The sequence below is a fragment of the Drosophila bipectinata genome, chromosome 3L (assembly GCF_030179905.1).
Source record: "Drosophila bipectinata strain 14024-0381.07 chromosome 3L, DbipHiC1v2, whole genome shotgun sequence".
Taxonomy (NCBI): Eukaryota; Metazoa; Arthropoda; class Insecta; order Diptera; family Drosophilidae; genus Drosophila; species Drosophila bipectinata.
Genome location: NC_091738.1, coordinates 9,699,416 through 9,724,709, shown reverse-complemented (window position 1 = coordinate 9,724,709; position 25,294 = coordinate 9,699,416). Strand labels below are relative to the sequence as shown.

General features: G+C 41.2%; 5 protein-coding genes across 11 annotated transcripts in view; 3 read left to right on the top strand and 2 right to left on the bottom strand.

The window, feature by feature from the left end:
* The first annotated feature begins 1,573 nt into the window (after positions 1 to 1,573).
* On the top strand, positions 1,574 to 4,743 carry Dph1 (diphthamide biosynthesis 1). Of its 3 annotated transcripts, none has more exons than XM_017239784.3 (3): positions 1,574 to 1,727; positions 2,975 to 3,749; positions 3,812 to 4,743. In XM_017239784.3, exons 2-3 carry the CDS (start codon positions 2,979 to 2,981, stop codon positions 4,409 to 4,411), a joined length of 1,371 nt encoding a protein of 456 aa, XP_017095273.2. In that variant the 5' UTR covers positions 1,574 to 1,727; positions 2,975 to 2,978; the 3' UTR covers positions 4,412 to 4,743. The 3 variants fall into 3 exon arrangements, with proteins under 3 accessions (XP_017095273.2, XP_070136106.1, XP_070136107.1); XM_070280005.1 differs by lacking the exon at positions 1,574 to 1,727 and adding an exon at positions 2,104 to 2,237; XM_070280006.1 differs by lacking the exon at positions 1,574 to 1,727 and adding an exon at positions 2,847 to 2,908.
* A 1,827-nt stretch (positions 4,744 to 6,570) lies between these two features.
* On the top strand, positions 6,571 to 7,989 carry Pldn (biogenesis of lysosomal organelles complex 1 subunit pallidin). Its single transcript, XM_017239765.2, has 5 exons — positions 6,571 to 6,652; positions 6,709 to 6,924; positions 6,985 to 7,069; positions 7,551 to 7,637; positions 7,775 to 7,989. Exons 1-5 carry the CDS (start codon positions 6,627 to 6,629, stop codon positions 7,868 to 7,870), a joined length of 510 nt encoding a protein of 169 aa, XP_017095254.2. The 5' UTR covers positions 6,571 to 6,626; the 3' UTR covers positions 7,871 to 7,989.
* Positions 7,734 to 12,970, bottom strand: Sugb (Sugar baby). Of its 2 annotated transcripts, XM_017239763.3 has the most exons (6): positions 12,332 to 12,970; positions 11,062 to 11,200; positions 10,127 to 10,949; positions 9,599 to 10,066; positions 9,349 to 9,535; positions 7,734 to 8,683 (listed from the first exon to the last, which is right to left on the bottom strand). In XM_017239763.3, the coding sequence occupies exons 1-6, from the start codon at positions 12,393 to 12,395 to the stop codon at positions 8,610 to 8,612; spliced, it is 1,755 nt and encodes a 584-aa protein (XP_017095252.2). In that variant the 5' UTR covers positions 12,396 to 12,970; the 3' UTR covers positions 7,734 to 8,609. The 2 variants fall into 2 exon arrangements, with proteins under 2 accessions (XP_017095252.2, XP_017095251.2); XM_017239762.3 differs by lacking the exon at positions 7,734 to 8,683 and having other exon boundaries at positions 8,935 to 9,535.
* Positions 11,066 to 14,842, bottom strand: TfIIEalpha (transcription factor IIEalpha). Of its 3 annotated transcripts, XR_011442696.1 has the most exons (4): positions 14,650 to 14,842; positions 13,481 to 14,590; positions 13,165 to 13,426; positions 11,066 to 11,200 (listed from the first exon to the last, which is right to left on the bottom strand). XR_011442696.1 is itself a non-coding variant. In XM_070279723.1 (3 exons), the coding sequence occupies exons 2-3, from the start codon at positions 14,580 to 14,582 to the stop codon at positions 13,233 to 13,235; spliced, it is 1,296 nt and encodes a 431-aa protein (XP_070135824.1). In that variant the 5' UTR covers positions 14,583 to 14,593; positions 14,650 to 14,842; the 3' UTR covers positions 13,096 to 13,232. The 3 variants fall into 3 exon arrangements, 2 of the variants coding, with proteins under 2 accessions (XP_070135824.1, XP_017095253.1); XM_070279723.1 differs by lacking the exon at positions 11,066 to 11,200 and having other exon boundaries at positions 13,096 to 13,426; positions 13,481 to 14,593; XM_017239764.3 differs by lacking the exon at positions 11,066 to 11,200 and having other exon boundaries at positions 13,096 to 13,426.
* A 1,321-nt stretch (positions 14,843 to 16,163) lies between these two features.
* The window catches only part of LOC108120800 (F-box/LRR-repeat protein 16), a 28,184-nt gene continuing 19,053 nt past the window's right edge, over positions 16,164 to 25,294 (top strand). The window contains exons 1-2 of one of the 2 annotated variants that reach the window (XM_070279880.1): positions 16,164 to 16,592; positions 20,583 to 21,983. In XM_070279880.1, the coding sequence (XP_070135981.1) occupies positions 20,772 to 21,983 (1,212 nt within the window). In that variant the 5' untranslated portion in view covers positions 16,164 to 16,592; positions 20,583 to 20,771. Of the gene's footprint in view, positions 16,593 to 20,582; positions 21,984 to 25,294 lie in introns of those variants that run through there. The other variant, XM_017234611.3, reaches the window with a different exon arrangement.

Sequence of the window (25,294 nt, the reverse complement as noted above, 5' to 3'; positions counted from 1 at the left end):
TCGTTTAAGGTATCCCGCTCAAGAATCGGATAAAAACTGGCCGTGATATAGCCATCGCTGGGGCCCATATTGGGTTTGCATGCATTTTCCCGATATTTGAAGGGGACCCTTCAGAAAATTTGACATAAAATCGAAAAAATATTTCGATGCTAGATTTTTATGCAGATTGATAGAGAATCGGTCTAGAAATCATTTAATATATCCCGCTCAAGAATCGGATAAAAACTGGCCGTGATATAGCCATCGCTGGGGCCCATAATTGGCTTGCATGCATTTTCCCGATATTTGAAGGGGACCCTTCAGAAAATTTGACAAAAAATCGAAAAAATATTTCGATGCTAGATTTTGATGCAGATTGATAGAGAATCGGTCTAGAAATCGTTTAATATATCCCGCTCAAGAATCGGATAAAAACTGGCCGAGATATAGCCATCGCTGGGGCCCATATTTCGCTTGCATGCATTTTCCCCATTTTTAAAGGGGATCCTTCAGAAAATTTGACAAAAAATCGAAAAAATATTTCGATGCTAGATTTTGATGCAGATTGATAGAGAATCGGTCTAGAAATCGTTTAAGGTATCCCGCTCAAGAATCGGATAAAAACTGGCCGAGATATAGCCATCGCTGGGGCCCATATTGGGCTTCCATGCATTTTCCCGATATTTGAAGGGGATCCATCAGAAAATTTGACAAAAAATCGAAAAAATATTTCGTTGCTAGATTTTGATGCAGATTGATAGAGAATCGGTCTAGAAATCGTTTAATGTATCCCGCTCAAGAATCGGATAAAAACCGGCCGAGATATAGCCTTCGCTGGGGCCCATATTGGGCTTCCATGCACTTTCCCGATATTTGAAGGGGATCCATCAGAAAATTTTTCAAAAAATCGAAAAAATATTTCGTTGCTAGATTTTGATGCAGATTGATAGAGAATCGGTCTAGAAATCGTTTAATGTATCCCGCTCAAGAATCGGATAAAAACCGGCCGAGATATAGCCTTCGCTGGGGCCCATATTGGGCTTCCATGCACTTTCCCGATATTTGAAGGGGATCCATCAGAAAATTTTTCAAAAAATCGAAAAAATATTTCGTTGCTAGATTTTGATGCAGATTGATAGAGAATCGGTCTAGAAATCGTTTAATGTATCCCGCTCAAGAATCGGATAAAAACTGGCGTGATATATGGAGAAAATAAAAAATTAAAAATTCGAAAAATTTAAAAACGGTATTTTAGGAAGGTTTTGTTTGAGGCTTTAACCTACTCGGAGCTGCAATCACAGAAATGTATACATTTTCCCGATCCGATGTTAATCCTAGGAGCTATGGCAATCGGAAGGGCCAAAAATGGAGAAAATTGTATGGAGCTATTGAAAAAAATTGAGAAATTCGTAAATTCAAATTTTTTTAAGTTACCCCTCTTCTTTCTTTTTTTTCAAAAAAACTTTCAACACTGTTACGCATGCGATAGTTCTATCGATATATTTTCCAACGCAACAGAATTATAAGTTTTTAAATATTTGAACCGTCACGCATAAATTGAATCATAATATTTAATAAACTTAAACAATAATTTTGCAACAACCAAGAAATAAAATAATCGATATTTAAACTATCTGCAAGACCATCTGTCAATCGAACAGCTGTTTGTCAAATTAATTTAACTTTCACACGCGGTTGGACGGTCAACAATTTTTGAACTTTTAACAAAAATATTAAATATTAAATTCGTAAGTAAATTATTTGATAGTATGTCAAATTATAGTCTCTATATAAAACAGAGTGATAAATAAAAAAAAGTGTGTTAACAAACGCAATCAATATAAACAATCTATTGCCAAAATTACACTCGCCTACAGAGTACATGTCTGTAGAAGAATATCCGACTAAAAGCAAACTAATTCATTGTAAAGGTGCTAGATAGGGAAACAAATAATTCAAAATAATGCCAATACAGATTTGATCGAATTCAAGGTGTTTTTAAGATAGATAACTGCTAAGACCAGGTAGAGAAAAGAAGGTAATGCACCCGTTTCATGTTGCACGGTGTGCGGCCTACGTGACTCAGACACAGTTATCAATGGCGCAACACTTCGGAAAGTTCAGTGACCAATTTCTGTGCAGCAGCCAAATCGCAACCCCCGAAGTCAGTAGGCGTCTAACGTCCAACTGATAAAGGTGTCGAACGATCCCAAAACAATAGCTCTTATTAAATAATTTATTTTGTGAATTTAAATCAGGTAAGACAAGAGCAGTGAAAGATAGTTGAAATGATTACTTGAACTACATATTTTCTAAAAACCAATAACTAAAATAAACAGTGCTGAGTTTTTAAATATTTATTTTTTTCAATAGAAATCATTCAGTATTCAAAACAAAGTTTTTATCTGTAAAGTTACTTGAATTTCTTGAATTAAAAACAAATCTTTTAATTATTTCCGATTCTTATAAACCAATTACATACTTTTAAATAAAAAAAAACAATTATGTGTGTTCATTGCCATATTCTGATTGCGTTTTAATTGCAAAACAGAACTCTAATTGGTTCTGGGTTGAGTTTATTGCCAATCGAGACCTTGGCGCCGCTTCAAATTGAAAGTGCCTCCCCACAACAAAGCGAGGTCGTCCCACACCTGTGATTCACCCATCTGGCCTGTGCTAATTATAATATTTGGGGTTTACTTTTCCGGTTTGCTGAAATGCAAGGGGCCGGTCCTTGCCGGTTCCATTCCAGTTCTTCCGTCAGTCACGTACACCATTCAAGTCATCGGAGGCATCATCGATGCGTTTTGGTGGTGTCTCTTTGTTTATTGTTTATTTTGTGAATGTGTTAGCATAAATAAATTATCATAGATTCAAGTAAAGTTGCCAATCACTTAGGGTTCTGAGTCAAAACTTCTGATACATCAAAGTATATTCTCTATTTTGTTTAACAACAAAAATATAACTTTATCTGCTTTCCTTTCTTTAATTACAGCACCATGTTGGACGTGATCCAACCCACTAGTAACATACCGGCTTCCACAGTCGAAAGCAGTGATGTGGTTGTGGTACGGGCCAGGCCCAAGAAAGTATTCAAGCCGAAGGCAAGGATCAACAGGATTCCCCAGGAGCTGCTCGATGACCCGTTGCTACAGCAGGCCATCGACCGCCTGCCCTCGAACTATAACTTTGAGCTGCACAAGACGATCTGGCGCATAAGGGAAATGAAGGCCAAGCGAGTGGCTCTGCAGCTGCCGGAGGGCTTGCTCATGTACGCCATGGTTATAAGCGATATCGTGGAGCGCTTTACCACTGCCGACACTGTCATCATGGGCGACGTCACCTACGGAGCTTGCTGTGTAGATGACTACACGGCCCAGGCCTTGGGAGCTGACCTTCTTGTCCATTACGGGCACAGCTGCCTCATTCCTGTGGACCAGACATGCGGCATCAAGGTTCTTTACATTTTTGTGGACATTAAAATTGACCCGCTGCATTTCCTTGATTCGGTGAAGCTAAACTTTCGGCCAGATGTGGGCCAGATAGCACTGGTCAGCACAATCCAGTTTGTGACCACTCTCCAGGCTGCATCCACGGAGCTTAAGGCAGCCGGCTATGATGTGATAGTTCCTCAGGCCAAGCCATTGAGTCCGGGTGAGATTCTCGGCTGCACCTCGCCCCAACTGCCCGAGACGACCAAAATGATCATTTATCTAGGAGACGGGCGCTTTCATCTTGAATCCGCCATGATTGCGAACCCGCTTCTAAAGGTATGTGAGCTTCTTATAATCTGAAGCAGGTCATATCTATAATTTCTTTTATTTCCTTGCAGTCCTACAAGTACGATCCGTACGAAAAAAAATTCACCATAGAAGAGTATGATCACAGAGCTATGCAGGACCTTCGATTGGATGCCGTGCAGCGATCTAAGAAGGCTCGACGCATTGGTATCATTTTAGGCACACTGGGTCGCCAAGGCAGCTCACGGGTTCATCGGTTTTTAGAGAAACGACTGCATGCAAAGGGCATTGAAACGACTACTATTTTGCTGTCGGAGATCTTCCCTCAGAAGCTGGCTCTTTTCGCAGACATTGACGCCTTTGTTCAGATCGCATGCCCCCGACTCTCGATTGACTGGGGCTCCGCCTTCACTCAGCCGCTTCTTAATCCCTACGAGCTTTCTGTGGTTTTGGGAGATGTCGAATGGACGCCTCACAACTCATCGCCCCGCACCAATGCCTATCCGATGGACTTTTACGCCAGCGGTAGCCTGGGTCCCTGGACTCCCAACTTTAAGCCACCGGCGCTGGGAGAATGCGAGAACAAGCCTTCGGCGGATTGCTGTGGGCGTTGCACCCGTGCTGAGCTGGAGAAGGACGACTCCGGCAAGTCGGCGGCACTGGCCGATATTCTGGACTTTAAAAAGGGATAAGAAAACTGTTAGCTATGCTTCCACCACACTAAAAAGCCCTCCATCTCAAACGATCTGCCACGTGACAATGATTATATGTATCGATCGTCTGACCAAATATACATAATTGCCTATCTACTAATTTAGTTAGTACAAATCTGGTATTTAAGTTTAAAGTTTAGAACATCTTTTTAGTTCATCACAGATAGGTTCATAATTTCCCCTTTCGCAATATCATCTAGTATTAGTTACTAGTTTTATTTTCAACAGAGATATGCAATTGTTATATTGACTGCAACAATGTACACAATTTTTAACATTAAAAGAATGTTTAAAACAAACTTTAAAACAAATATTTATTGTGCCTCTTGAAAAGGTGGTAGATTGTGGGAAGTTTCATTTAATTCATAGTTTTGAAATCAAACATTGATATTAATAAAATCTCTTAAGACCTACAGATTTTTTAAAAGATATTAAAGTTAAAAAGAAGGTATAACTATTATTTGAATATTCGAATTTTTCACAAAAATAAACTAAATTTTTGGAAAGGGGTTTCAAAATGACTGGAGATTTTGCTGTAATTTTTCTTTGTTATAAAATTAAAAACATTTTTTTTTTTTGGTTTTTGTAAATTGAATTTTATTGCAAAAATATCACGTATATTTAGAATATACATAATTTTCCATTTTCTTTTAAATAAATATTAGCTAGATATATTATGTACATTTGTACTAAAATTTTAACTAAAAATTTGACTATATAATTGGCTAAGAATATATACAATTGAACTATTGAATTGACTATTAAATTTGACTATACAATTGGGCTAAAAATTGGTTATTCTATGTATATATACAATTGTACTATTTGAAATTGGCTAACTACTATAGATACAATTATGATATGTATATGTACAATTTGATTAACTAAAATATACAATTGAGCTATAGATTTAACTAGAATTTACAATTGTTTAAATTCGCTATGTTGCTGACACTGCTGCCGTCGAGTATTGGATTTTTCTTCTCCGGAATTGGTTCCACGATGTGTCCAGTGGTCCTCGACATCCGATTCTCTGGTTCCATAGGACCTCATTCGGTTCCCAGTGGGCAGTAGCTGCCGTCGGCCAGAGATAGATGTTGTCCATCGGAGAACTCAGCTAGCAGTGCAGATCGATTGTGGGACGACCAATAGTTTTTATAGTAAGCCAGGTAAACGAGATTTTCAATATCTATTACAGGTCCCTCTTCCCAGACTAATGACTTTGACCTTGGCGAAAATGACCGAACCGCGATTACCCAAAAATTTTCCTGGAAAGATAACCGCGGGACTAACAAAATCTGCAGGGAATGTCGTTTTTCGGGAAAAGTACTCGAGTTGATAGCCAGGAAAAGGTGAGGATAAGAAGGTAACAAAAGAAATTTCCGGATTTTTACCTAAGCTGTAATGTCTGCATGGCATACATATGTAAGAGGTTTTTTCCCATTTTTTGTTTTACTTGAAATCTCTAAGTTTTAGTTTTAAAATATAGTGCCTAAAATTAGAATAGTATTATCGATTAGGAAATAATTTAATATTATTCTTCATTTATACTTGCTTTCGAATATAAAATGATTAATAAAACTATTCTGTCCAACTTAAAATTAGAAATAAAACTATTAGAAAGAAACATCAGACACGAAACAATAAATTAAATGTATTAATTTATTAAATTTACTATACTATACTAATAGCAAATCAGTAGAAAAAATAAAAGGGTTCGAGGTACAAGGATTTTGGGCTTTCGGTTTTTTAAGCTTTTGCAGTCTGTTCGAAAAACAAATTTAAAGTAAAAGCTATAACATAGTTTTTTAACCCGTTTTCTAAGTATAAAATATAAGTAGTTTTAGTTAAATCCAATTAGTTGTTATTAATTTATAAGTACAATTAATTTTTCAAATTAATAGGCGGTTTTAACTTAAGCTAGTAAGAAAAGTAGTAGTTGGTTCGTGTATTGGCTAAACCATTAAAACAATATAATATAGTTTATATCAATTAAATATTTTTTGCCTAAAAAAACAGGAACCTTAATACATTTTTTTATTTTATAAAATATATTAAAGCCATCAAAACTTTTTATAGAAAAATTAAAATAAAAACGTATAAAATATAAAAACGTTTTTCAACACTTTTCAATCAGCTGTTGCAGCATAAACATTATTGTTTATTTTATTTTCCCTTATCATTTTGTGTTATTATGTTGAAAAGCAGCAATATTGATAGGTAAATATACTTTTAATATAGTTTCATAATTGTAAGACTCCCATTTTGCTTCCCAGTGTCCTTAATGAGCTGCCTGAACCGGCAGAATCAAATGTGGATCTTGCAAGCACCCACTCCCCAAAGACATCACCGAAATTGAGCACCGAAACTACAACCTCCTCCAAGCACCAGGATATAGATTGCAGCTTAGCCTCTTTGCAATTGTCCGCTGGGGTTTTGCAAATCGCTGAACCCCCGCTAGGTCATGTGCGAGTCCAGCTTAGGGAGCTCATGTACGTATTATGATTCTTTCCTAGGTTGTGTAGCTCAATATGAAGTCCAATTCATTTCAGTGGAAGGCAGAACAAGATCTACATTGACCTGTCCAAGGAGAAGTACAAGTTGGACTGCAGTGAAGTGGCCAAGCTAAATGACATGGTAGGTATTGAATTATCTGATCCATAAATCTTGAATTCATTTTCTTTCAATGGAAAATCTTAAGCCTTTTAAATGTTTTATTAAATATTCATTTGCCTTAAGGTTTCTTTATACGAATGTTTATTAGGTAAAAAGAATTATAAAAAAATTACAAAAATCTCTAGACATTAATTTACGTTACCGAGACAAGCTGTTAGAGAGCTTCACCTGAAATCCACTCTCTCTTGACTTTATTTCATTACCTCAACCAGTTCATGACAATCAATAATGTCGCCCAATTAGGGCCATTCCATAAGGCACAATACCACAGTAAGCTTAAGGGTAAAAGCGTTAAGCCAATTAAGTTGGCCAACTTGTGGCCTCTTATCAGTGACTGTAGGCAAATGGTCTAGTGTCCTAATCTAATCTGCTGTTAAACAGCGATACAAAGTTACTTAAAGTTGTAAAATACAAAGTAAGACACCAAAATTGGTTGTTTCAGATGAACGATGTGAGGCGATACAAAGATAAGCTGATAAAAATCAAAAAGGAAATGCAAAGCATCTACCAGCGCACCAAAGACTTGAAGGTAAGTTGGAAAAGAATTTGTTTATGGATGCATAAAGGCACACAAGAGGTGTAGTAAAAACATTAAAAGCAACAAAAAAAAAAAAACCCATGCATGCTTGATTTAAACATTTATTATCTTTTAATTGCTGATTACAGAAACGAGCCGCGAACGTGGCGACCTGCAAGCAGCGCGATTACCAGCGGAAACTCGACAGGCAACACCACGAGGAGTCGCTCATCGGCGGCCAGTAGTCGCAGCAGTGGAGCAGTGGAGGACTGCATTTACATTGGGATTCCCGTTAACAACTAGCTAACAACTTAATACAAACAATAGTTGAACAATATAGTAATAATACAATAATATTATTTAAGAGTTGAGTATCGTATGCCTGCGATAGGTTGGAAAACATTGTTACATTGTATTTTGTATATAATTAAGTAAAATACTTAAGAGATGTTTCAGCGAAGGATACATGCACCCAGCAGTAGGAAGCCAATCGAATACAGATATCTACCAATAAATGCACTATAAATATGGCATTAAAATTATGAGAAGAAGAAAAAAAAGATTATATCAAGGCAACGCGGCTTGTTTAAACTGAAATTCATGGTAAAAGTTGTTTGTAAATATTTGTAAAGCATGCAAACAGCCGGTTGCACTTGAGATTCTATAAACATTTTGGTTGGCAAACTCAATTTAAAGGTAAATGAGGAACAGGTAACATGCACGAAGAATGCACAAGGTATGTGAGGTGTATGTGAGATTTTGTGTGGGATTCTAAGTTAAAGACTACTTCTAAATTAAAGCACATTTACAATACAGGTATGTATGTATAGAAAAAACGTTTGGTTCGTCATGCAGCGTCGAGTTGGGATAGATGTTGAAGAGCCTCGATCGTTTGAAGAGTAGAAGCGTGGTCTCTGGTTGGTTCATTGGTGATTGGTTACTTGATTGTTGGTGGTGTGGGTGGTGGATGCGGTCAAGCATCGCTTAGCTAACTCTACTATATTCCTGATCATTCAGCATGTGCATTGCATCTGTCGGTGCGAAATACTTGACAGTGCCTAAAAATATTCAGAACGGTTAGTCAATAATTTGGAGATATTTCAAGAAACAAATAAAATAAATTATAAATTTAAACTTAGATTTACAAAACAGTAATGGAATATTTCATAGTTTCTATTTTTATTCGTTGAACAAGAGATTTCACCTGATATTATTCAATATCAGTATCATACACAAGAAAGATTAGATTATCAGCGTTTCCGTTTATTTATTACAAAACTCGATGGGGTTCAGGGAAAAAAAGTGGATTATTTTTAAATTCATTTCCATTGTATATCAGAGGTCATACTTTAGAGGCACCTATATTCTAGATAGTTTCTGTCGCTTTTAATATCTGTTGGATACTAATATCTAAATGTTTCTGGCAATCATTCAATGTGGTAAGCACATAGGCCTGTCTATATATTGTAGTATAGAGGATTCTATACTTCCATACTTAATACTTCTTTAAATGCATGGATCTAACGACTTCATTGTTAATTAAGTAAAAAAAAAAGCTTCGGGTTGGGGAAATTTGGTCTGCATCAACTCAAGTCAACATCCCGGAACCCGTCAGCATCTTTATTGTCAATTTCTTTTGGCTTGGCTGACTCCACGGACGAGGATGTGGGGGCTGTGGCTGAGACGGAAGCGGAAGCGGAGGCCGAAGAGACCCTACCCTTACCGTTTTCATCGGTGCTGCCATTGCGCTGCAGATACATTTGCACGCACACGTGCACCACAAACAGGATGAACGCTCCAATCCCAAAGATCTCGAAGGTGGTGCGAGCGGAAACGGACTCGAAGAGCAGTCCTCCGATCAAGCTGCCCATGGACACGCCAACGCCCTCAAAAATGGCACCCACCAGACTCTAATAAAGATTATAAAGAATAAAATAAATATTAAACATTACCATTAATATCATTTGACCCACCTGCATGGTGGCCTCTGTGCCCGGTGGAGCCACAATGCTCGCATAGGAGGCCATGGTGGCGTAGAAGATGCCAAAAGTCACTCCATTGAGCAGCTCGATGGGCAGGATATACCAAGGGTTCTGCAGCATCGAGTACAGAATGAAACGCACTCCGAACCCAAAGAGCACCAGGCTCATGGCATTGACATGACCGATCCGCTTAAGAATCCATCCAGACAGGAAGAAAAACGGAAGTTCTCCTCCGAAGCACTGAATGCCCATAACCAGACCCTCTAGGGTTTTCATCGAGCTGTCGCATCCCTCCAGCTCCTTGTCCAACTGCTCCAGGTAAATGAAGAGGAAGTTCCAGATCAGGGCCGTGCCCAGTCCAATGGCCACGCACCACAGGAAAAAGATTACACAGCGCAGCGATAGGAACATTTGACCCACATCTTTCAGGATGTTGGAAGACAAATGAGTTTGAACATGCTGTGGAGACAAATGAAAGTCTTTAACAAGGATTCATTACCTTGAAATAAATCAGTTTACCTTCAGCTTGGAGGAGGCAAACACGTCAAAGCCCATAATGATGAGAGCCATCCAGAACACAACCGTGTAGTTCTTGTTGACTTCTCCCCGCGACATGTTGTCCACAAGGACTCCAGCCAGCAGGGCGAACACTCCCCAGCCGAGGGAGCCGCACAAACGCTGCTTGCCGTACAGATGATGGCGATCCCCGAGAATGCCGAAGCAGATGGCGTCGCCAATACTGACAACCACTGCCATGCCGATCCAGCTGAATATGAGCATCCCGAAGAAGAACCAGAACTGGGGCATTCCCATAGCCGTCCGAGTATTAATCACCGCGTTCTCGGCCAGCAGACCCTTGATATAATCCTCCCGACAGTCCATGGTGCAGTTCGTTTTCAGGTAAGCCGGGCAATTCATCGTCACATTCTGGCCACCCACCTCACCGCGATCGTGGGGTATCATGAAGTACAGGCACCTACTCATCTCAACAATGTGCTGCATATTAATACTAGTGCCGATGTCCAGGAAAGGATTCGTGCGGTTACTGGCGCAGTTTTCCGTCTTGTTCTGCAGCCAATCCTGGCACACAGTGTCCCATATGGAGGGCTGGGCCTCGCAATGCAGATCGCAACTTAGTGTCCTGTTGCCATAGTATTTCTCCAGATTCATCTCAACACAATCCCCATAATCGGAGCAGAAGCGCACTTCCGAGACACCCGCATGGCAATGGAATTCCACCTTGGGCAGGGGCTGCTCCAGAGATGGCACGAACATGATTAGAAAAAAGGCGATGCCAGTGAGGACTTGTCCACCCAGAAACAAGGATCGATGGCGATGGAATCTTAAATCAAAAATTATTTAAAATTAATTATTAAAAAACTATGTAATTAAAGATAAAAGCTAATCTAATTGGCATATTGGAAAACTACTTTATAGATAAGATAGTTGCTCACCGGTCTGCAAGGTAGCCAAAGAGGGGCTTCGCCATCATTCCAATGATGGGCAGTATCATGTACATGGTGCCCACCACCGCGGGGGAGTATCCCAGCTGGCCGGCGAGGGTGGGCATGAAGGGTACGACTGGAGCAGTGCCTGGAAAATGAAAACCATACAAATGTAAACAATATTATCTGGGAAATCCATTGGATTCATTCGCTAGTGTGTATAGACAGTGATAGAACATGATAGTCCATATTTGAGTGGGTGTTTTCCCATTCGCCGATAAGCAAATGTGGAATAGATAGCCCTGAAAAGAACCTAACCTAAGCAACAGCCCATTTAATTGCTGAAAGTGGCTTTCTTGTCGGCACGTCTTAGCTTTTGATGAGTTTCAGCGTGGAGTCAAAGGGGGAGGGGGTTTGGCTTAACCTTTGACCATTTCTGACACAAGCTGTCTTACTGGTTTGCCCATTTTTCAAAAACAAGAATTGTTTAGTCACGGAGCTTCATAAACTATTTTAGGAGAACCTTATCTGTGCTAGCAGCTAAACCAATTCTTAAGTTTATGACTATATTGTTGCCTCATTTTAAATCTAAATCTTAGTCACATATTTTTCTTATAAAAAACTTCAATTTTTGTGATTTAAATTCATTTGAATTGGGGTTTTTATTGATAAGTTTTTAAGAATTAAAGCCACAGACATGAGATGCTCAGACTTGTAATTAAATTGATTGTAGAGCTTAATTGAATGGAAATCTTAACACAGAACGATTCATAAGAGAATTAATCGGTCAATTAATTAGACCCCAAAGATTTTTTCATGCATTCGCACTCGTCTATATATAGATTTCAGTTAAATGCATAGAAGAGTATCTATTCTTAATAATTTATTTAATTTAATTGCTGTAATCATAACAATTGAGAACGAAATGCTGCATCGTTCGGTGGAAGTCATAACCCAAAACGGGTTGTATTAGCTTATCTCTAGTCTATGTATTATTTACATAGCTCGATTATATTTAGGCCCCTGTTCTTATCTGCTCTTTGTCCATACTCCGGAGTTCAGTTTAACGGACTATACCGAGTCCAAAATCGAAACACTGCAATTTCAAGTGAGGCAGAATGTGGGCCAAATGGTTTTTTAACCCCCGATGGCACGTGCGTGTGGCACCTTGGCTTTTGCGCTTATCGGCTGATGTAAGCGATGCCCGGTACTTACATTAATGACTTTCTTTTGGGGGGCGGGGAAAATGGGCAGGTGCTCGGCAGGTGCGCCAACTTACCGGCATTGAACAGAAAGTAGTGCGCCTTCATCGGCAGCAGCTCCTTATCGATGGTGGCCTTCATTTTTCCTAATAGTCGCGAATATCAATACTATATACAGTTCTGTAGCCCCTGGCGATTCATTCACAAATGCCCAGACAGGCGAGAAACGTGTGTTTATGCTTTTGAATTGGTGTTTGTGGGCGCGATCACGTTTCTCGTCTTCCAATTGGAATTTGTTGAATCAGCACCTTTGCCGCCTCGAATTGCCGACAGCCGGTCGGTCGGTAGCACTCTCTTCTAGGCAGATGAACAAAACGCCTTTTAAATTGACATATCTTGCATTATTTTTTGTATAATAGACAATGCTATAACCGCACACTCGTAACCAGCGGCCGGTAAGGCGAGCAGCACAAACCCGAATGATTGCGACTGGACTGGCGGCGACCGACTAAAAGCTGAGTGTCAGCATGTTTGTTTGTTTTTTCCCTGCCAGTCGTTTGTTTACGAATTTTTATTATCTGTCCGAAAGAGGCGCACCAACAATTAACTAGTGAACTGTGTACGCCCACCGACTATTATTATATTGAGGCGCCAGACCGGTCGGATTAAAGCGAGTACAACAGAAATAAACTTAAAAATAAGCTTAATAGGATGAACAGCTGATTGGAGGAGCTAGAGATGGGATGTTTGCTCTACACGCGAAGCTCGTGCTTTTCACGATGTGGGCTTTTCCGCGTGACTATTTGAATTCTCTCAAGATCTAGAATCTAGATATTCACACTTTTGTATATGTTCCCGTTTTATATGCAATTCGTTTGTACAAGTATTTTGAAATTAGTGGATAACTTACAATTAGATTTATTCTATTTGTTAAATGGGGTTCTTCGGGGAAAGGTGAACAATAATAGGAGCATTCCCTCAATCGTATATGTGGCTGTAATGTTGCTGGTAGACGTGTATGTAATTCTCTTTTTCCTGGGCCGTCATCTGGGCTATCAGGTTGTCGTCTAGCTGGTCGAGGGGATGTGGCCGTCCAGCCACCAGTACAGTGGGCACATCGTCGTCGTCCTCTCCGGAATCTGAATTCATGTACGTATCAAAATCGACGTCCGCTAAAAGAGATAATTAATAGTAAGTTGGAACTGGAGTTAAAGTAATGAGCTTACGAATCTTGGCGTTGTCGATATCCTTTTCATCATCACTGGAATCGCTAGAGTTGGCGTTCGAGGTGTTATTACGCATGCCCTTCATGTGCGGCTCCTTTTGGCCTGGTTGCTTTTCGTGCTGCAGCAGTACTGACATTATGTCCTCATTCTCCTTTCGGTTTCTATGTCCGGATCCGCTGGATTGCGCCACATCCTGTGTTCCGCTGCCATCGGTGGTATCCACGTCGGTTATCACAGTGCTCTCCGTCATCCAAATCGGACGGGATTTGCGTTCTACAACAGAGTCCGCCGTATCGTCGCCGCCTATGGTAACATCCACCCGAGTTTCCTCCACGGCAAAGCCTTGGTTTCTCGTGGCCTCTCCCGACCATTGCATGCTATCCGGTCGCATCGAGTTAGGCTTCGTCAGCCCTCTTATCGTATCGAGGTCCACGGGCTCCGGTTCAAGCACTTCAGGCGCTAACTTAATGCCTTCAACTTCCTGAAGTAGGTCGTAAAGAGGCTGGAGCTGCTCATTGAAATGTGCTAGCAGAAGTCGCGAGTCCTTCTTGGGCATGGCAGCACTGTCCTCCTCCACAGAGCTGCCGCAATATGTGCATCGAAACTCCAGCGTGGCCATGTCGAAAAGCTGATCTGCTTCAAGGTCTGTAAACGTCTTGGAGCACATGGAACACTTAAAGCTGGCCCGACTGGTGGCGTCTCGCTCCTCTGTCTCCATGCGCTTACGCATCAGATCCAACTTGTATTTTACCACGTTCACAAAGGTCTTGTAGTTGATAAAAAAGTAGTTAACCTTTTGAGCCTTTCCATCGGGCCCTGTTTCCATTTTCAGACGAATCTGGATGAACTTGTCGGTTTTCAGTGTGGTGATCCTTGCTCGAAGCTGCTTCTTTTCAAACCGCAGCAGTTCTCCAATGTCATCCTCCTTCATACAGGGATTTCGCACCAGCATATCTATGATTAGAGCATCTTCCAGGGAGTAGAAACCTCTCACTACGAGGCGAGCCAGTTGCTTCAGGCTGCTTGGCACTTCGGTTAGGTAGCGAACCTCTGGTTTTGAGGGACCTGTGTTGGAAGCAGCTGCCGAGGTCGACGACATCATGAACTAATCTGCTGGATATATTTGGCGAATTAGCAATACCAACCAAGGTGATAACCACGCGACTTACCAGAGCTGGTGAATGATGCAGGGCACAACAACCCTTCGCACAGACGAATTTTTTGTAGAGCCTATATCAACTCATAGGATTTTTGTAGCTTATCAGCTTTCTATTGCAGTAGTTTTCCCAGCTTTTCTAGGAGAAACTAAATTTCCGCCGCCACAGCGTATGTTTTTATTGAAATTAGTGATGGCAACAATATTACAGAGCATTAGTGTTGAAAAGCGCGCGTTTTTAAATTATTTTCTTAAAAACAGTGTTACCACACCATATTCGGGGATATTTATGATGGCGGCACATTTGAAATCCTGTATATATTATGATTGCAAATTAGAATATTGGCTTAAAACATATTGATAGCATTCGCGCATTTCAGCCACCTTCATTTAATGGGTAACTTCTATTCAATGTGTTTGTGTTATCCTTTTATATAATTTGATTTGTAACCCAAAACCAGCCGATTATCTCATTAAACAAACTTGGCATTCTTAATTTTATAGGGGACAGAGAAAGAAGTCAGCTGCCAAATAAACACACAAGTAGTCGTGTCTGCACTCCAAATGCCCTCTGATCCCTGACCCCAGTACGGTGGTCCCCCTACGCTTTTGTCTCTTTTTGTGGCTCTGTGGGAGCGAGCCTCGTTCTGGGGGATTACAGCGGAATGCACTCGAACGTAAGGAGTGGTTCGTATTAAAAAATAGACGACCGTAGACAGCGGAGCATGAAATATTAAGTACTTCGCCCGGATAAACAAAGAAAACGGCGGCCAGAGACAACGACTTGTTGGATTATTTTCACTTATTTGTGCGTTCAAAGCCATTTCAAAGCAAACACCGCTCAAAGTGCTCATATGCAAAGCCCTCAATAAAGCTGAAAAGCAAATATTAATTCAAATTAAATGCAAAGACTTTTGGTAAATAGAAATTTTACTAAAGATTTTAGTTATTTTATAAAATAAGCAAAAAATATTTACCATTTTATTCAAGTCTAAGGGTATTTATTTTAAGAAGTTTATAAAACTAATGTCCAATCAAAGTTTCTGCAAGTTAGAGACTTTCTATTTCTTACTTTATAAAAGTAGAAAAATAGATATATTTATATTCCTAAAAATGTATTTATATTCCTAAAAAATGTAAAAAAAAATATATATTTTTCAGTGCTTTCTGCCGCACGTGAACACCCACGGGCGATCAGAAGAAGAGACGCTTTGGGAAACTCCACTCTAGGCTGGGTGGGTTTTCACCTGAGCTTGTTTACCTTGCAGAAAACCACATTGCGCAGGATCCGGGAGAGAAATCCAGAATGGTCACGGCTGTAGCGCGAAATAGTGGGACGCTACTCCATAAAACAAAGCAGCAATCCCCCCGAGAACCACGTCCATGGGGGAAAAGCTTTCACTCGCGAGAGGGATAGTGAAAGAGTGTATAGCAATGCGCAGGCTCTCTCACCCTCACTCGGAAACTTTCTCGGCGTTCTGCAAATGCTTTCGAGGAAAACAGGCTTTCCCACTTTCGCTGGCTGGCATCCGCTTGCAGTTTGAATTTTGAGTCGTGCCCGCTAACGCTCGGTTTTCTCGCTTTTCCGCTCGACCATTTTCCACGGCGGCCACAAAAACAATTACAGGCGACAAAAGCGACGGGCTGCCAGGCAGCGCACAGCGTTTTTGTTTTGTTCAGTTGGCGGAACGTTTATACTGCAATTTTGTCGAGCTTCTCGAGCTGCTGCAAGACGGGGCAGCAGTTTCCTTTTGCGGCTTTGGTTTTCCGTTCGCGTGTGTTTTCTTTCGGCGGTTCTGTGTTTTCCGTGCGTTTGTTTTTCCCACTGCGGGGGATAGCCACGAGAAACACAAAGAGAAATTGGTAGAACGCGGCGCCGCAACTTTTGCCAAATTGATTTTTATTGTGCTAGACACAGAGTTCAAGCATTATATAAAGAAACAAGTAGAAAAAAAGGTTCGTTTTTAGGAGGATTTATCTCCTATTTTTTTCATAACTAAATTAAAAAATTAAAAACAAAAAAAGCGACTGAAAATATTGGGTTTTTCCGATGGTTGCACGTGATTTAATGTTAGCTTGTTTCACCCTCTAATTTGAAAACTCAACGGCTCACCCCCGAATGTAGAGAGCCGGTCGCTAACCGCCCCCAGGGGGTGGACGGGGTCTGGGTCCAGTTGTTGTCTGTGATGTCATACCACCCCCCAACTAGCGACATGGACATAATCACAATAATGGTCTTAGACATCCTGGCGCGTCCTCTCGCTGGAGCTTAATTGGGCTCATTGATTTGCGGATTTCTTTACGGACTACTTTGCATAACCCCTCCAGCACTATGAAAACTGTTTAATATTGTCGTTAAATATGTACTTGTGGTGGTACTATATATAGTGCGAATGTGTGTATATATGCAATAGGGGACGGCCTACTCCACAAATCAGGTCAAAGTTGCATAGTGACCCAGAAACGAGCACTGACGTACGGCAAGGATTCAAGATGGGATTCGTGACTGGGTTTGGGAATGACCTGGACATTCTATGGGGTTCCATTGCATATGGTAGATATTGCTGGATAAAGGGATAATCATTCGAGCCATTGGAAATAATGCATTTACCATATGGGTCAGCCTTGATTGAGATAATTAGTTTATATTTCGAAAGAGGAGTGATACATTTTAGATTTTTGCTTTACGGTAATAGAACTTAAGCTTTCTATAAGCCTTAAGGTATCTAGTTTTTTTAGGTCTATAAGCTAAGAACTTCAGAAATACTAGATTTTTAGAATCCATATTTAAGCTTATGAAATCCTTTTCAATGTTTCATCAAGCTCTATAAGTTTTAACAACCTGTTAGGCTTAATCTAAAGACGACAGACTTTGAGTGTCTTTTATTTATATAAAAATCATAATTGAGTAGAAGGAAAAAAAAAACGATTTCTATACCTCAAGTTCAAGGTGACATTTGTGTTGCAATTACACATCTTTTGTGAGATGAAAACAGTTTAATGATGATTTAATTTCACTTTAATGGAACCCCCCAAGGGTCACTAACTGTTCTGATAATTATTCCGGGGAAACTTTCATCCCCCCATGAGCACTATGCAACATTATTGCAGCACTCGTGTTTTGTTAGCCACATTCTGTTGGCCATCCCGGTGAGGTGTTACACATTTTCCCTTCCAGCTGATGATGGAAAACAACAGAGAGACGTGAACTTGGGCGGGAAACAGAGGAAAAATATTGACATTCGCTATCCGGGATGGTTACTATTTTCATGTGAGTCTCCGTATTCGTCTCCGTCTCCGATTTTTGTTTTGTTTTGAATGGACGGAGAATCAAGAGCGGAGTGCTAAACGGGCATGAAAACAACGGGACGAAAATCGATACTGTTACACGAATACACGGACTTGGGCTTGAACCCGGGACTGAGACCCCGGACCCGGACCTGTGTACCCGGGCTGCAGGGCTCCTGGGCGGAGTGGAATGTGGAACAGGCCCTGACACAGAGCCCGTACAGAGTTAGGGTGTTTGGGGGGAGGGGGTGTGTTGGCTGGGAAAATCCAATAAGCACGCGAACCCGAACTCGAACTCAAACCAACTCCAAAAATAGACACGGAGCCAAGCTGCGGAAAATGCGCATAAAGCGGAGGGCGAACAAAAGCGAAGTACACTAGCAGGCAGACACGCTCCATGCTCCACCAACCACTCAAACTAAGCAGCCGAGGCAACCACCCAACCACCCACAAAATCCAACCCTCAAACCACGCACACTCTCTCATAAAAAGACCCATATTTACAGCCAGCTGCGCCTCCCAGTATGCTACATATTTTGGTTTAGAAAAAAAACAAAAATGCTTGTTAACTATTTTAAAAAATGAAAAAATTAAAAAACCTAATGAAATATTTATAAAATGTACTTAGGAGTCTGTATTATTATTTTAAATCCTCTTATAGTTAAGTAGTGCCTAACTTTTCTCTCTCTGTAGCTCGCCAAACTAAAGTTTTGCCAAAATTGTAGTTGCATGCCCCAGGAGGGTGTTGCACGAGGTGGGGTGAAATGCACTTTCCGGAATATTAATCAAATTACTTAGCTTTTAATTAAACATTTTAGGAAAGAGCAAAAATGTTGCTGCACTTTGCTTGCCAAACTTAATTGCTCTTGAAAGCTCTGCAAATTTGTGAAACATTGGGTCTAACTATCTTAGAGTTGCTAGATAGTTTTAAGTTGTGCAATACTATATATCTTTAAATAATTAGCTATTTGAACCATATTGTAAATTAGAAAAATTAAAGGTTACCCTTAGCAGACACTGTGATTTATGAAATTATCAAGCCAATTTTCACTCAACCATCGAGACACTCGCTTCCACTTCAAGTAATCCAATTGAGAATCCACCAGGACCTGCCCACTTTCGGTAAAGTCAATTGGGATTGTGTAACTTTTGGAAGGCAGACGGCAAGGTCTGTGGAAATCTGGCAGGATAATGCCAACATTCGGCCATGTCGTGCACAAAATTTGTATTTGCATTTGTCGCACAATCAAATCTCGACAATAAAAGGCAGCGGAAAGGAGTCTCTGACTTGCCACAAGTCGATTGGTGGCATACTCTATAGGGAATCTGATAATTTAAACAATAATATAAATATTTTTTCGATTAAAAGTTATTAAACCTTTTCCAAAGAGTAATGTTTCCTTTAAAGTTGATAAATTGAATGGATATCTATCTATATCTAGATGGACCATTTATATATGGATAGTAACATTCCCCTTTTGTACCAAGCGGAAATGACAGACAAAGCCTGGTCGGAGACAATCTACCACGCCCTCTAGGGGTCCCTGGGCGCCCCTATTGTTTGGGCGCACGTCCAAGCGGAAGGCCCCCGGCGAAAGACAGCGAAGAATGCGATATTTAAGCCTGAGATTGAGGCACTCAGCCTGCTCAGTCAGCGGCAAGGATAAGGCCGAAGGATGCTATGCAGCCGGGCGGAGCAAAGATAACAGCCTCCAAAGGCTTACCTTGAGATCCAAGTCCGTTTCCTTCACAAATAAGCTCTGACGCATCCGCGTATTTATGGCAATTGAATTCTGACCTTCCACAATTGACCAATTACTTATTTAATTGAGCTTTTAGGTTTCTTATCATGTGCCTAAGGATAAAGGGGTTTAGTTTATCCTTGAGATAACTTATTCGCCTTAAAAAGTAAATATACAGCAGCCTAAACTGCAGTTATCCAATTGGTAGTCTTTGAGTAACAAGAACCCCAAGGACCACTGGCTCCACCCAACTTTTGCAGGACTTACAACTTCCGGACTTGAATTGCAAACCAAAAAGCCAATGCACTGGTTGGCGGCGCACTACCTTGGCTTAGTTTGGTCGCATTTTTCAGCTAGAACATACATTGTTTTGGCTTATCGGTGAACTTTTTGCAACCACAACAAGTCGCAGAAGGAAATAAAATCGAGGTCGGAGGTTATGGCCGGCACGCCAGTTTTACGAAAGTGTGCCATAAATCTGTTCGTTTTTTGGCATTTTTGGTTTTTTGTGTTTTTTTCTGTTTATATGACGAGCCACGCGAATGTTGCAAGTTTTTGAAAATGGGGCAGGACCCAAAGAAATCGTTGACATGAAGTGACAAACTCGGCAAAAACTACGCTCGGAAATTTCCCACAAATCATGTAATTGCAGTTGTCCTTATAAAAGAAGTAGAGTGCTTTTTGATGGCTTTTTGTTAAAAAAAAAAGAAGACCATTTCGGTTTAAAAGGGAAAACTTTTAGAACTTTCTAGTATCCATTTTTTGTAATATTGATGGTAAGGAACCTCATAGGTTCCTTATTCCTAGAAATTTGCTTTACGACCCTAGGTTGTTTAGTTTTATTTGTATAATGAACTTCTATTACCTCCAATTACTCCAATAACTAACCTCTTTCTTACATTTCTTATCCTTACAGTTAAACCTCGCTAATTAGCAATTAAAAAAAGACCGACAATGATTAGAGCAACACGGAATGTAAAGGATAAGTGAAAAGCCACCAAAAAACCTCCAAACATTACGTCAAAATTAGAGGGAGAGACGAGTAGAAGAAAGCTTTTCCCGAAGGCTTCTCCACCTGGGCAAGGTGAATCTGTTCCAGCACACCATGTCATCGATCTCGGCGCAGGGCGTGGTCGAGCGGGCCTCCGCCGAACTGTCCAAGCGCATCAACGGGCTGGGGTTGCGCTCGAAACACCACCACAGCGGGAGTGGCTCTGGCGACGCGGCCTCCACCACTGGAACCACCGCCGCTGCTCCTGCGCCCAGTGGCAAGACGTCGGTGATGGAGCGGGTGACGAACGCCCTGTGCGGCGGTGGCAACAATTCCAACTCCAATTCCGGATCGGGTTCCAATAGCTCCTCCAATTCCACTGCGTCGGCAGGTGCTACAGCTGCCACAGCGCCCACCAGCAATGCGAATCCTCCCCAGACACCTGACAAACCCTCCCGGGGCAGTAGTCCTAGTCCAGGCGGCATGTCCTTGTCCAGTGCTCAGTCGCAGGTGCCCAACTCCACTCACCATCTCCTGCAACAACAGCAGCAACAGCAACAACAGCAGCAACAACAGCTGCAGCAGCAACACCACCAACTACAGGCCTCCACGCTGATCAACTCCAACCACCATGTAATGGTGGGTCCAGCCCCGCCCACGGGCATGCCCCTGGGAGCGCCGCCCACTCCCACGGTCAAGTCGATTGCCAAGCAGATGAACATAACCATACCGGGCGGTGGCGTCGGCCCAGGATCACCCACTTTCAGCACAATGGGCATGGTGGCGGCGCAAAAGGCTGCCGCCGGCGGGGGTGGCACTGGGGGAACGCCACTGCAGTTGCGAAAACAACTTCCCAATCCTCACCTGCATCACCCATACGGCAGCATGGGCGTTAACCAGTCCCCGCTAATCCTGCAGCACCAGCTCCACCCGCCGCCCATCCACAGCATCGAGTCCCTGATGCTGGACGATCGCTTTCTGAGCCGCTTCTTCCAGTACTTCTCGCCGTACGAGCGCCGAGTCCTGGCCCAGGTGTGCGTCAAGTGGCGGGACACACTGTACCGTAGTCCACGCTACTGGAGCGGCCTGCTGCCGACCCTCCAGTGCCGCGAACTCCGCCAGATGCCCGGCTGCGATCGCAGCAAGCTCTACAACTCGCTCATCCGGCGGGGCTTCCACGCCCTCGGGCTGGTGGGGGCCTCCGACGAGGATGCCCTGGATGTGGTCCACTCCTTCCCGCTCGCCTCCAAGCACGTCCATTCGCTCAGCCTGCGCTGCTCTTCGATCAGCGATCGGGGTCTCGAGACCCTGCTGGATCATCTTCAGGTGAGTTTCAATAAATTTTATGCATAGAGTTCAGAAAGTTTGTGGTCTATTATAGAGTTTATATATTTAACTAAAAATATATAAAAGCTTTCTACAGGCAACAATGCAGTTTTAAATATATTCTTCAGTTCTATTAATATCTAGAGCTCTCTAGAGCTAGAACTGCATAAATAAAATCTTATAGGACATCAAGTAATAGTGTATGAATATTTAAACTTCTTTTAAAGCCTTAGTTTCTTAGCTTCTGTTGAGAATATTTTGCAAAATGCCGCTGTCAATCTCCAGAATAAATAACCATTAAGATAAATCTTTGCGAAAATTTATCCGAGCAGACTGAAAACAAATTTTTGGCAAGCAACGTTCTCAGTCCTTGGTCCTCAAGACCCAACCCTACGCCCTTGAGATACGAGTGTGTAAGGAAAGTTTTCGTCTACCCGTAAGCCCAAATAATGGAATGTCGTTTGTTTAAAATGCAAGACAACTTTGCCCCAGGGCCGAGGCGGCAATGTCCGGAAATCTGGCCCTAAAGGCCATCCCAGGGCATCCCAGGGTGTTCGGATCTGGGGACTCAGCTGTCCCATGCAAACGACTTTCATTTGGCTTAATGTCTGACTTGGTTTTTTTTTGTCTGTTCTGTCGGATTTCGAAGAACCTCCCCTGTGGAGGAGTGGAGGGACTGGAGATATTTTTGCCGAAACATTTCAAGAGGATGTGGGCGTGCGGGTGTGTATGTGTGGCAAGTTGACAGTGCACTATGGGGTTTTTGACCTGTTTTTGTGGCATTAATTAATAACTCGGTCAGTTTTGGAGATATCGACATGAAACTTTACCAATCGTTATTATTTGATCCTAGGCACATATAGTATGAAAATCGTTCGGATCAGGAAACTATATCCTATAGCTCCCATAGGAACGTTTTGGTAAAAGTAAAGATAAATTAATGAAATTTAAGGAGCTGATATTTGTTGCTATTTTAATACGATATAGTAATTTTAAACCAAATCGGACAACGCTTTCCCTGGGAACTGTCAGTTTAAAATACCGGATTTCAGTGTTCTTCCATACAAATGCATATAAAAGTTGAAAAAGAAAAATTCCTTCATACAGTAGTATTAATCTTATTATTCTTTTTTTTTCATTTTCTATAATATATCAATATTATCTAAAAAAAAAAGCTGGAATCGTTAAATTCGTCATCTTCGAGACAAACATTATTTTCGTATTCGTCAATACGAAATACCTCAATTGGAAGTAAAAGACTCTTTAGTTTTTTATGCATCTCGATAAATTAAGGACGAAATAATTGGATCTTATGTATCCATAGCTCTGTTGAACACATCAGCGATGGAATGTAATCGGTAGTGTTTTCTTAAAAGACGCCTGTCTGATTTATACAGCTTGTTTCAGGACTCAGACGCTTCTTCTCCAAAATAGCCGACTGGAAGCACCGTATTTTCCATTACTTCCATTAAAAACTGGTGGCTTTTTTTCAAAACGGCATTATCCACATTGTTACTTGCATGGCGTTAAAAAAAATGCAGCCATTTGATGCTCAACCCGGCCCCTTTCGCTGTTCCAAGCAGCGACCAAGTCGGCTTTTGGAGAAAGTGAGGTTATCTAAGAAAAATTCAAATTGCACCAATAGTGGAGAAAAGTGCACAATAAGACTAACAGTCTTTGCTCAGTATTGACAAGGCTACAACATACACTTGGACGCATTGAAAACTTTTTATTCCTTCTATTTCAAAACTCTTCCTAAAGTTGAAATTTGTTTCCCAAAATTCAGCTTAAGGTGCATCTATAAAATGACAAAATTTTAGTATAGACACGCACAATTTAAACAGTTAATACATTTAACATGTAGTACAAGCCTGTGAAATCAGTGTCTATTACTATTTTTATTTTTAAATGGAGTTTTAAACAAATAATCTAATTTCTCAAATCACTATGTGAAAATTGCAAACTTAGCGCACGTGCTTTCGAATGCAACAGCTGACTTTGCAGCTGTTATGCTAGCATATGGTGCTAATAATCAATATTTTGAGTATGAGGCATAATAGTTTGATGTTTTCTTAATACATTCCGATTAATTTTTTTTAAATCAGAGAACTTTCAAAAAATGATTAAATGCCACATAAAGTGGTCAAAAACCCCATAGTGCAGTGGTCAGTCCCCCTTTCGGGGCAACACAACCAAAAAAAATTCGCACACAAATCTATGCGCTGGTTAACGCAAACTATTTTCATTTTATTTCGGGACCTGTGCCGCGCGCCAGAGAAATGAAACGTGTCAGAGCTGAAAAGTGTGTCATCGGATGGACGGCGAGTGCCCGAATTTGCACCCTCTCGAACTTGTCTGGCGGCATAATGAATTGATGCGATCAATTTCAGATGCAAATCACATCAAAGCCTTCATAAATTTCATTTAATTTAGCCTAATATTTGTGTGAGCTAATTTGAGCGCTCACAAATGTGTGTTCAAATCACTCGCATTCAGCATTCATAATTTCTACGCTCTGCCAGGTGAATCTTTCATGAGGTGGGCTAGAGTTTCGGGCAATTAGCTTTTGTTTAGAGGAGTATGAATTGCTTTTGTTGGCTGAAAATATATTCCCAAACTAATGGAAGCAGGAAACAGTAGTGGCGCGATAAATTTCCTCTCCTCTCCACGCAGATGTCTAGAAAATCAGCAGAGCCAAGGTCCTGAAAATTACCTTCATTATGGCCACAGCAATCCATAATTTTATCTATGGGTTTCCCATTTGTCTCCTGACAGACATCCCTGTAATTTCATATTTATTTTTTTGTTGGACTGCCCCAATAATCCCCAGCAACCCCAATCGAATTTCGACGAACAAGTGGAGACCTTAATTGATGGCCAACTGTGGTGAGGGCCCTGGGCAAACTAATCCATTCATTTCATGGACCAATCCCAAGCAATCTGGAAGCCTAATCCACCAGGGACCCAGCATGGGGCACCGGAAACGAAGCAAACACACACACAGTTAGTGGCATATATGTATATACAGTGTATACTCTCGACTCCCTAGTCCCTAGTCCCGAGTCCGTAAAGTGGATAATGTTTTGGTGAACTGGCTGTGGCCAAGTTGGCAGAAGCGTTTTCCATGATTTTGTGGTCCTGTCAGCTCAGTCCATCACACATTCAATGAGTTGACTGCCAGCTACTCTGTTCTTCCTCTGCTCTGTGAAGCCAGTGTCCTTCTGTGAGGATATATATTTGAGTTTCTAGGGTGAACTTTAGGAAAGACGCAAAGCCACAGCGCGTATCAGACTAAAAACTATAAAATTAAG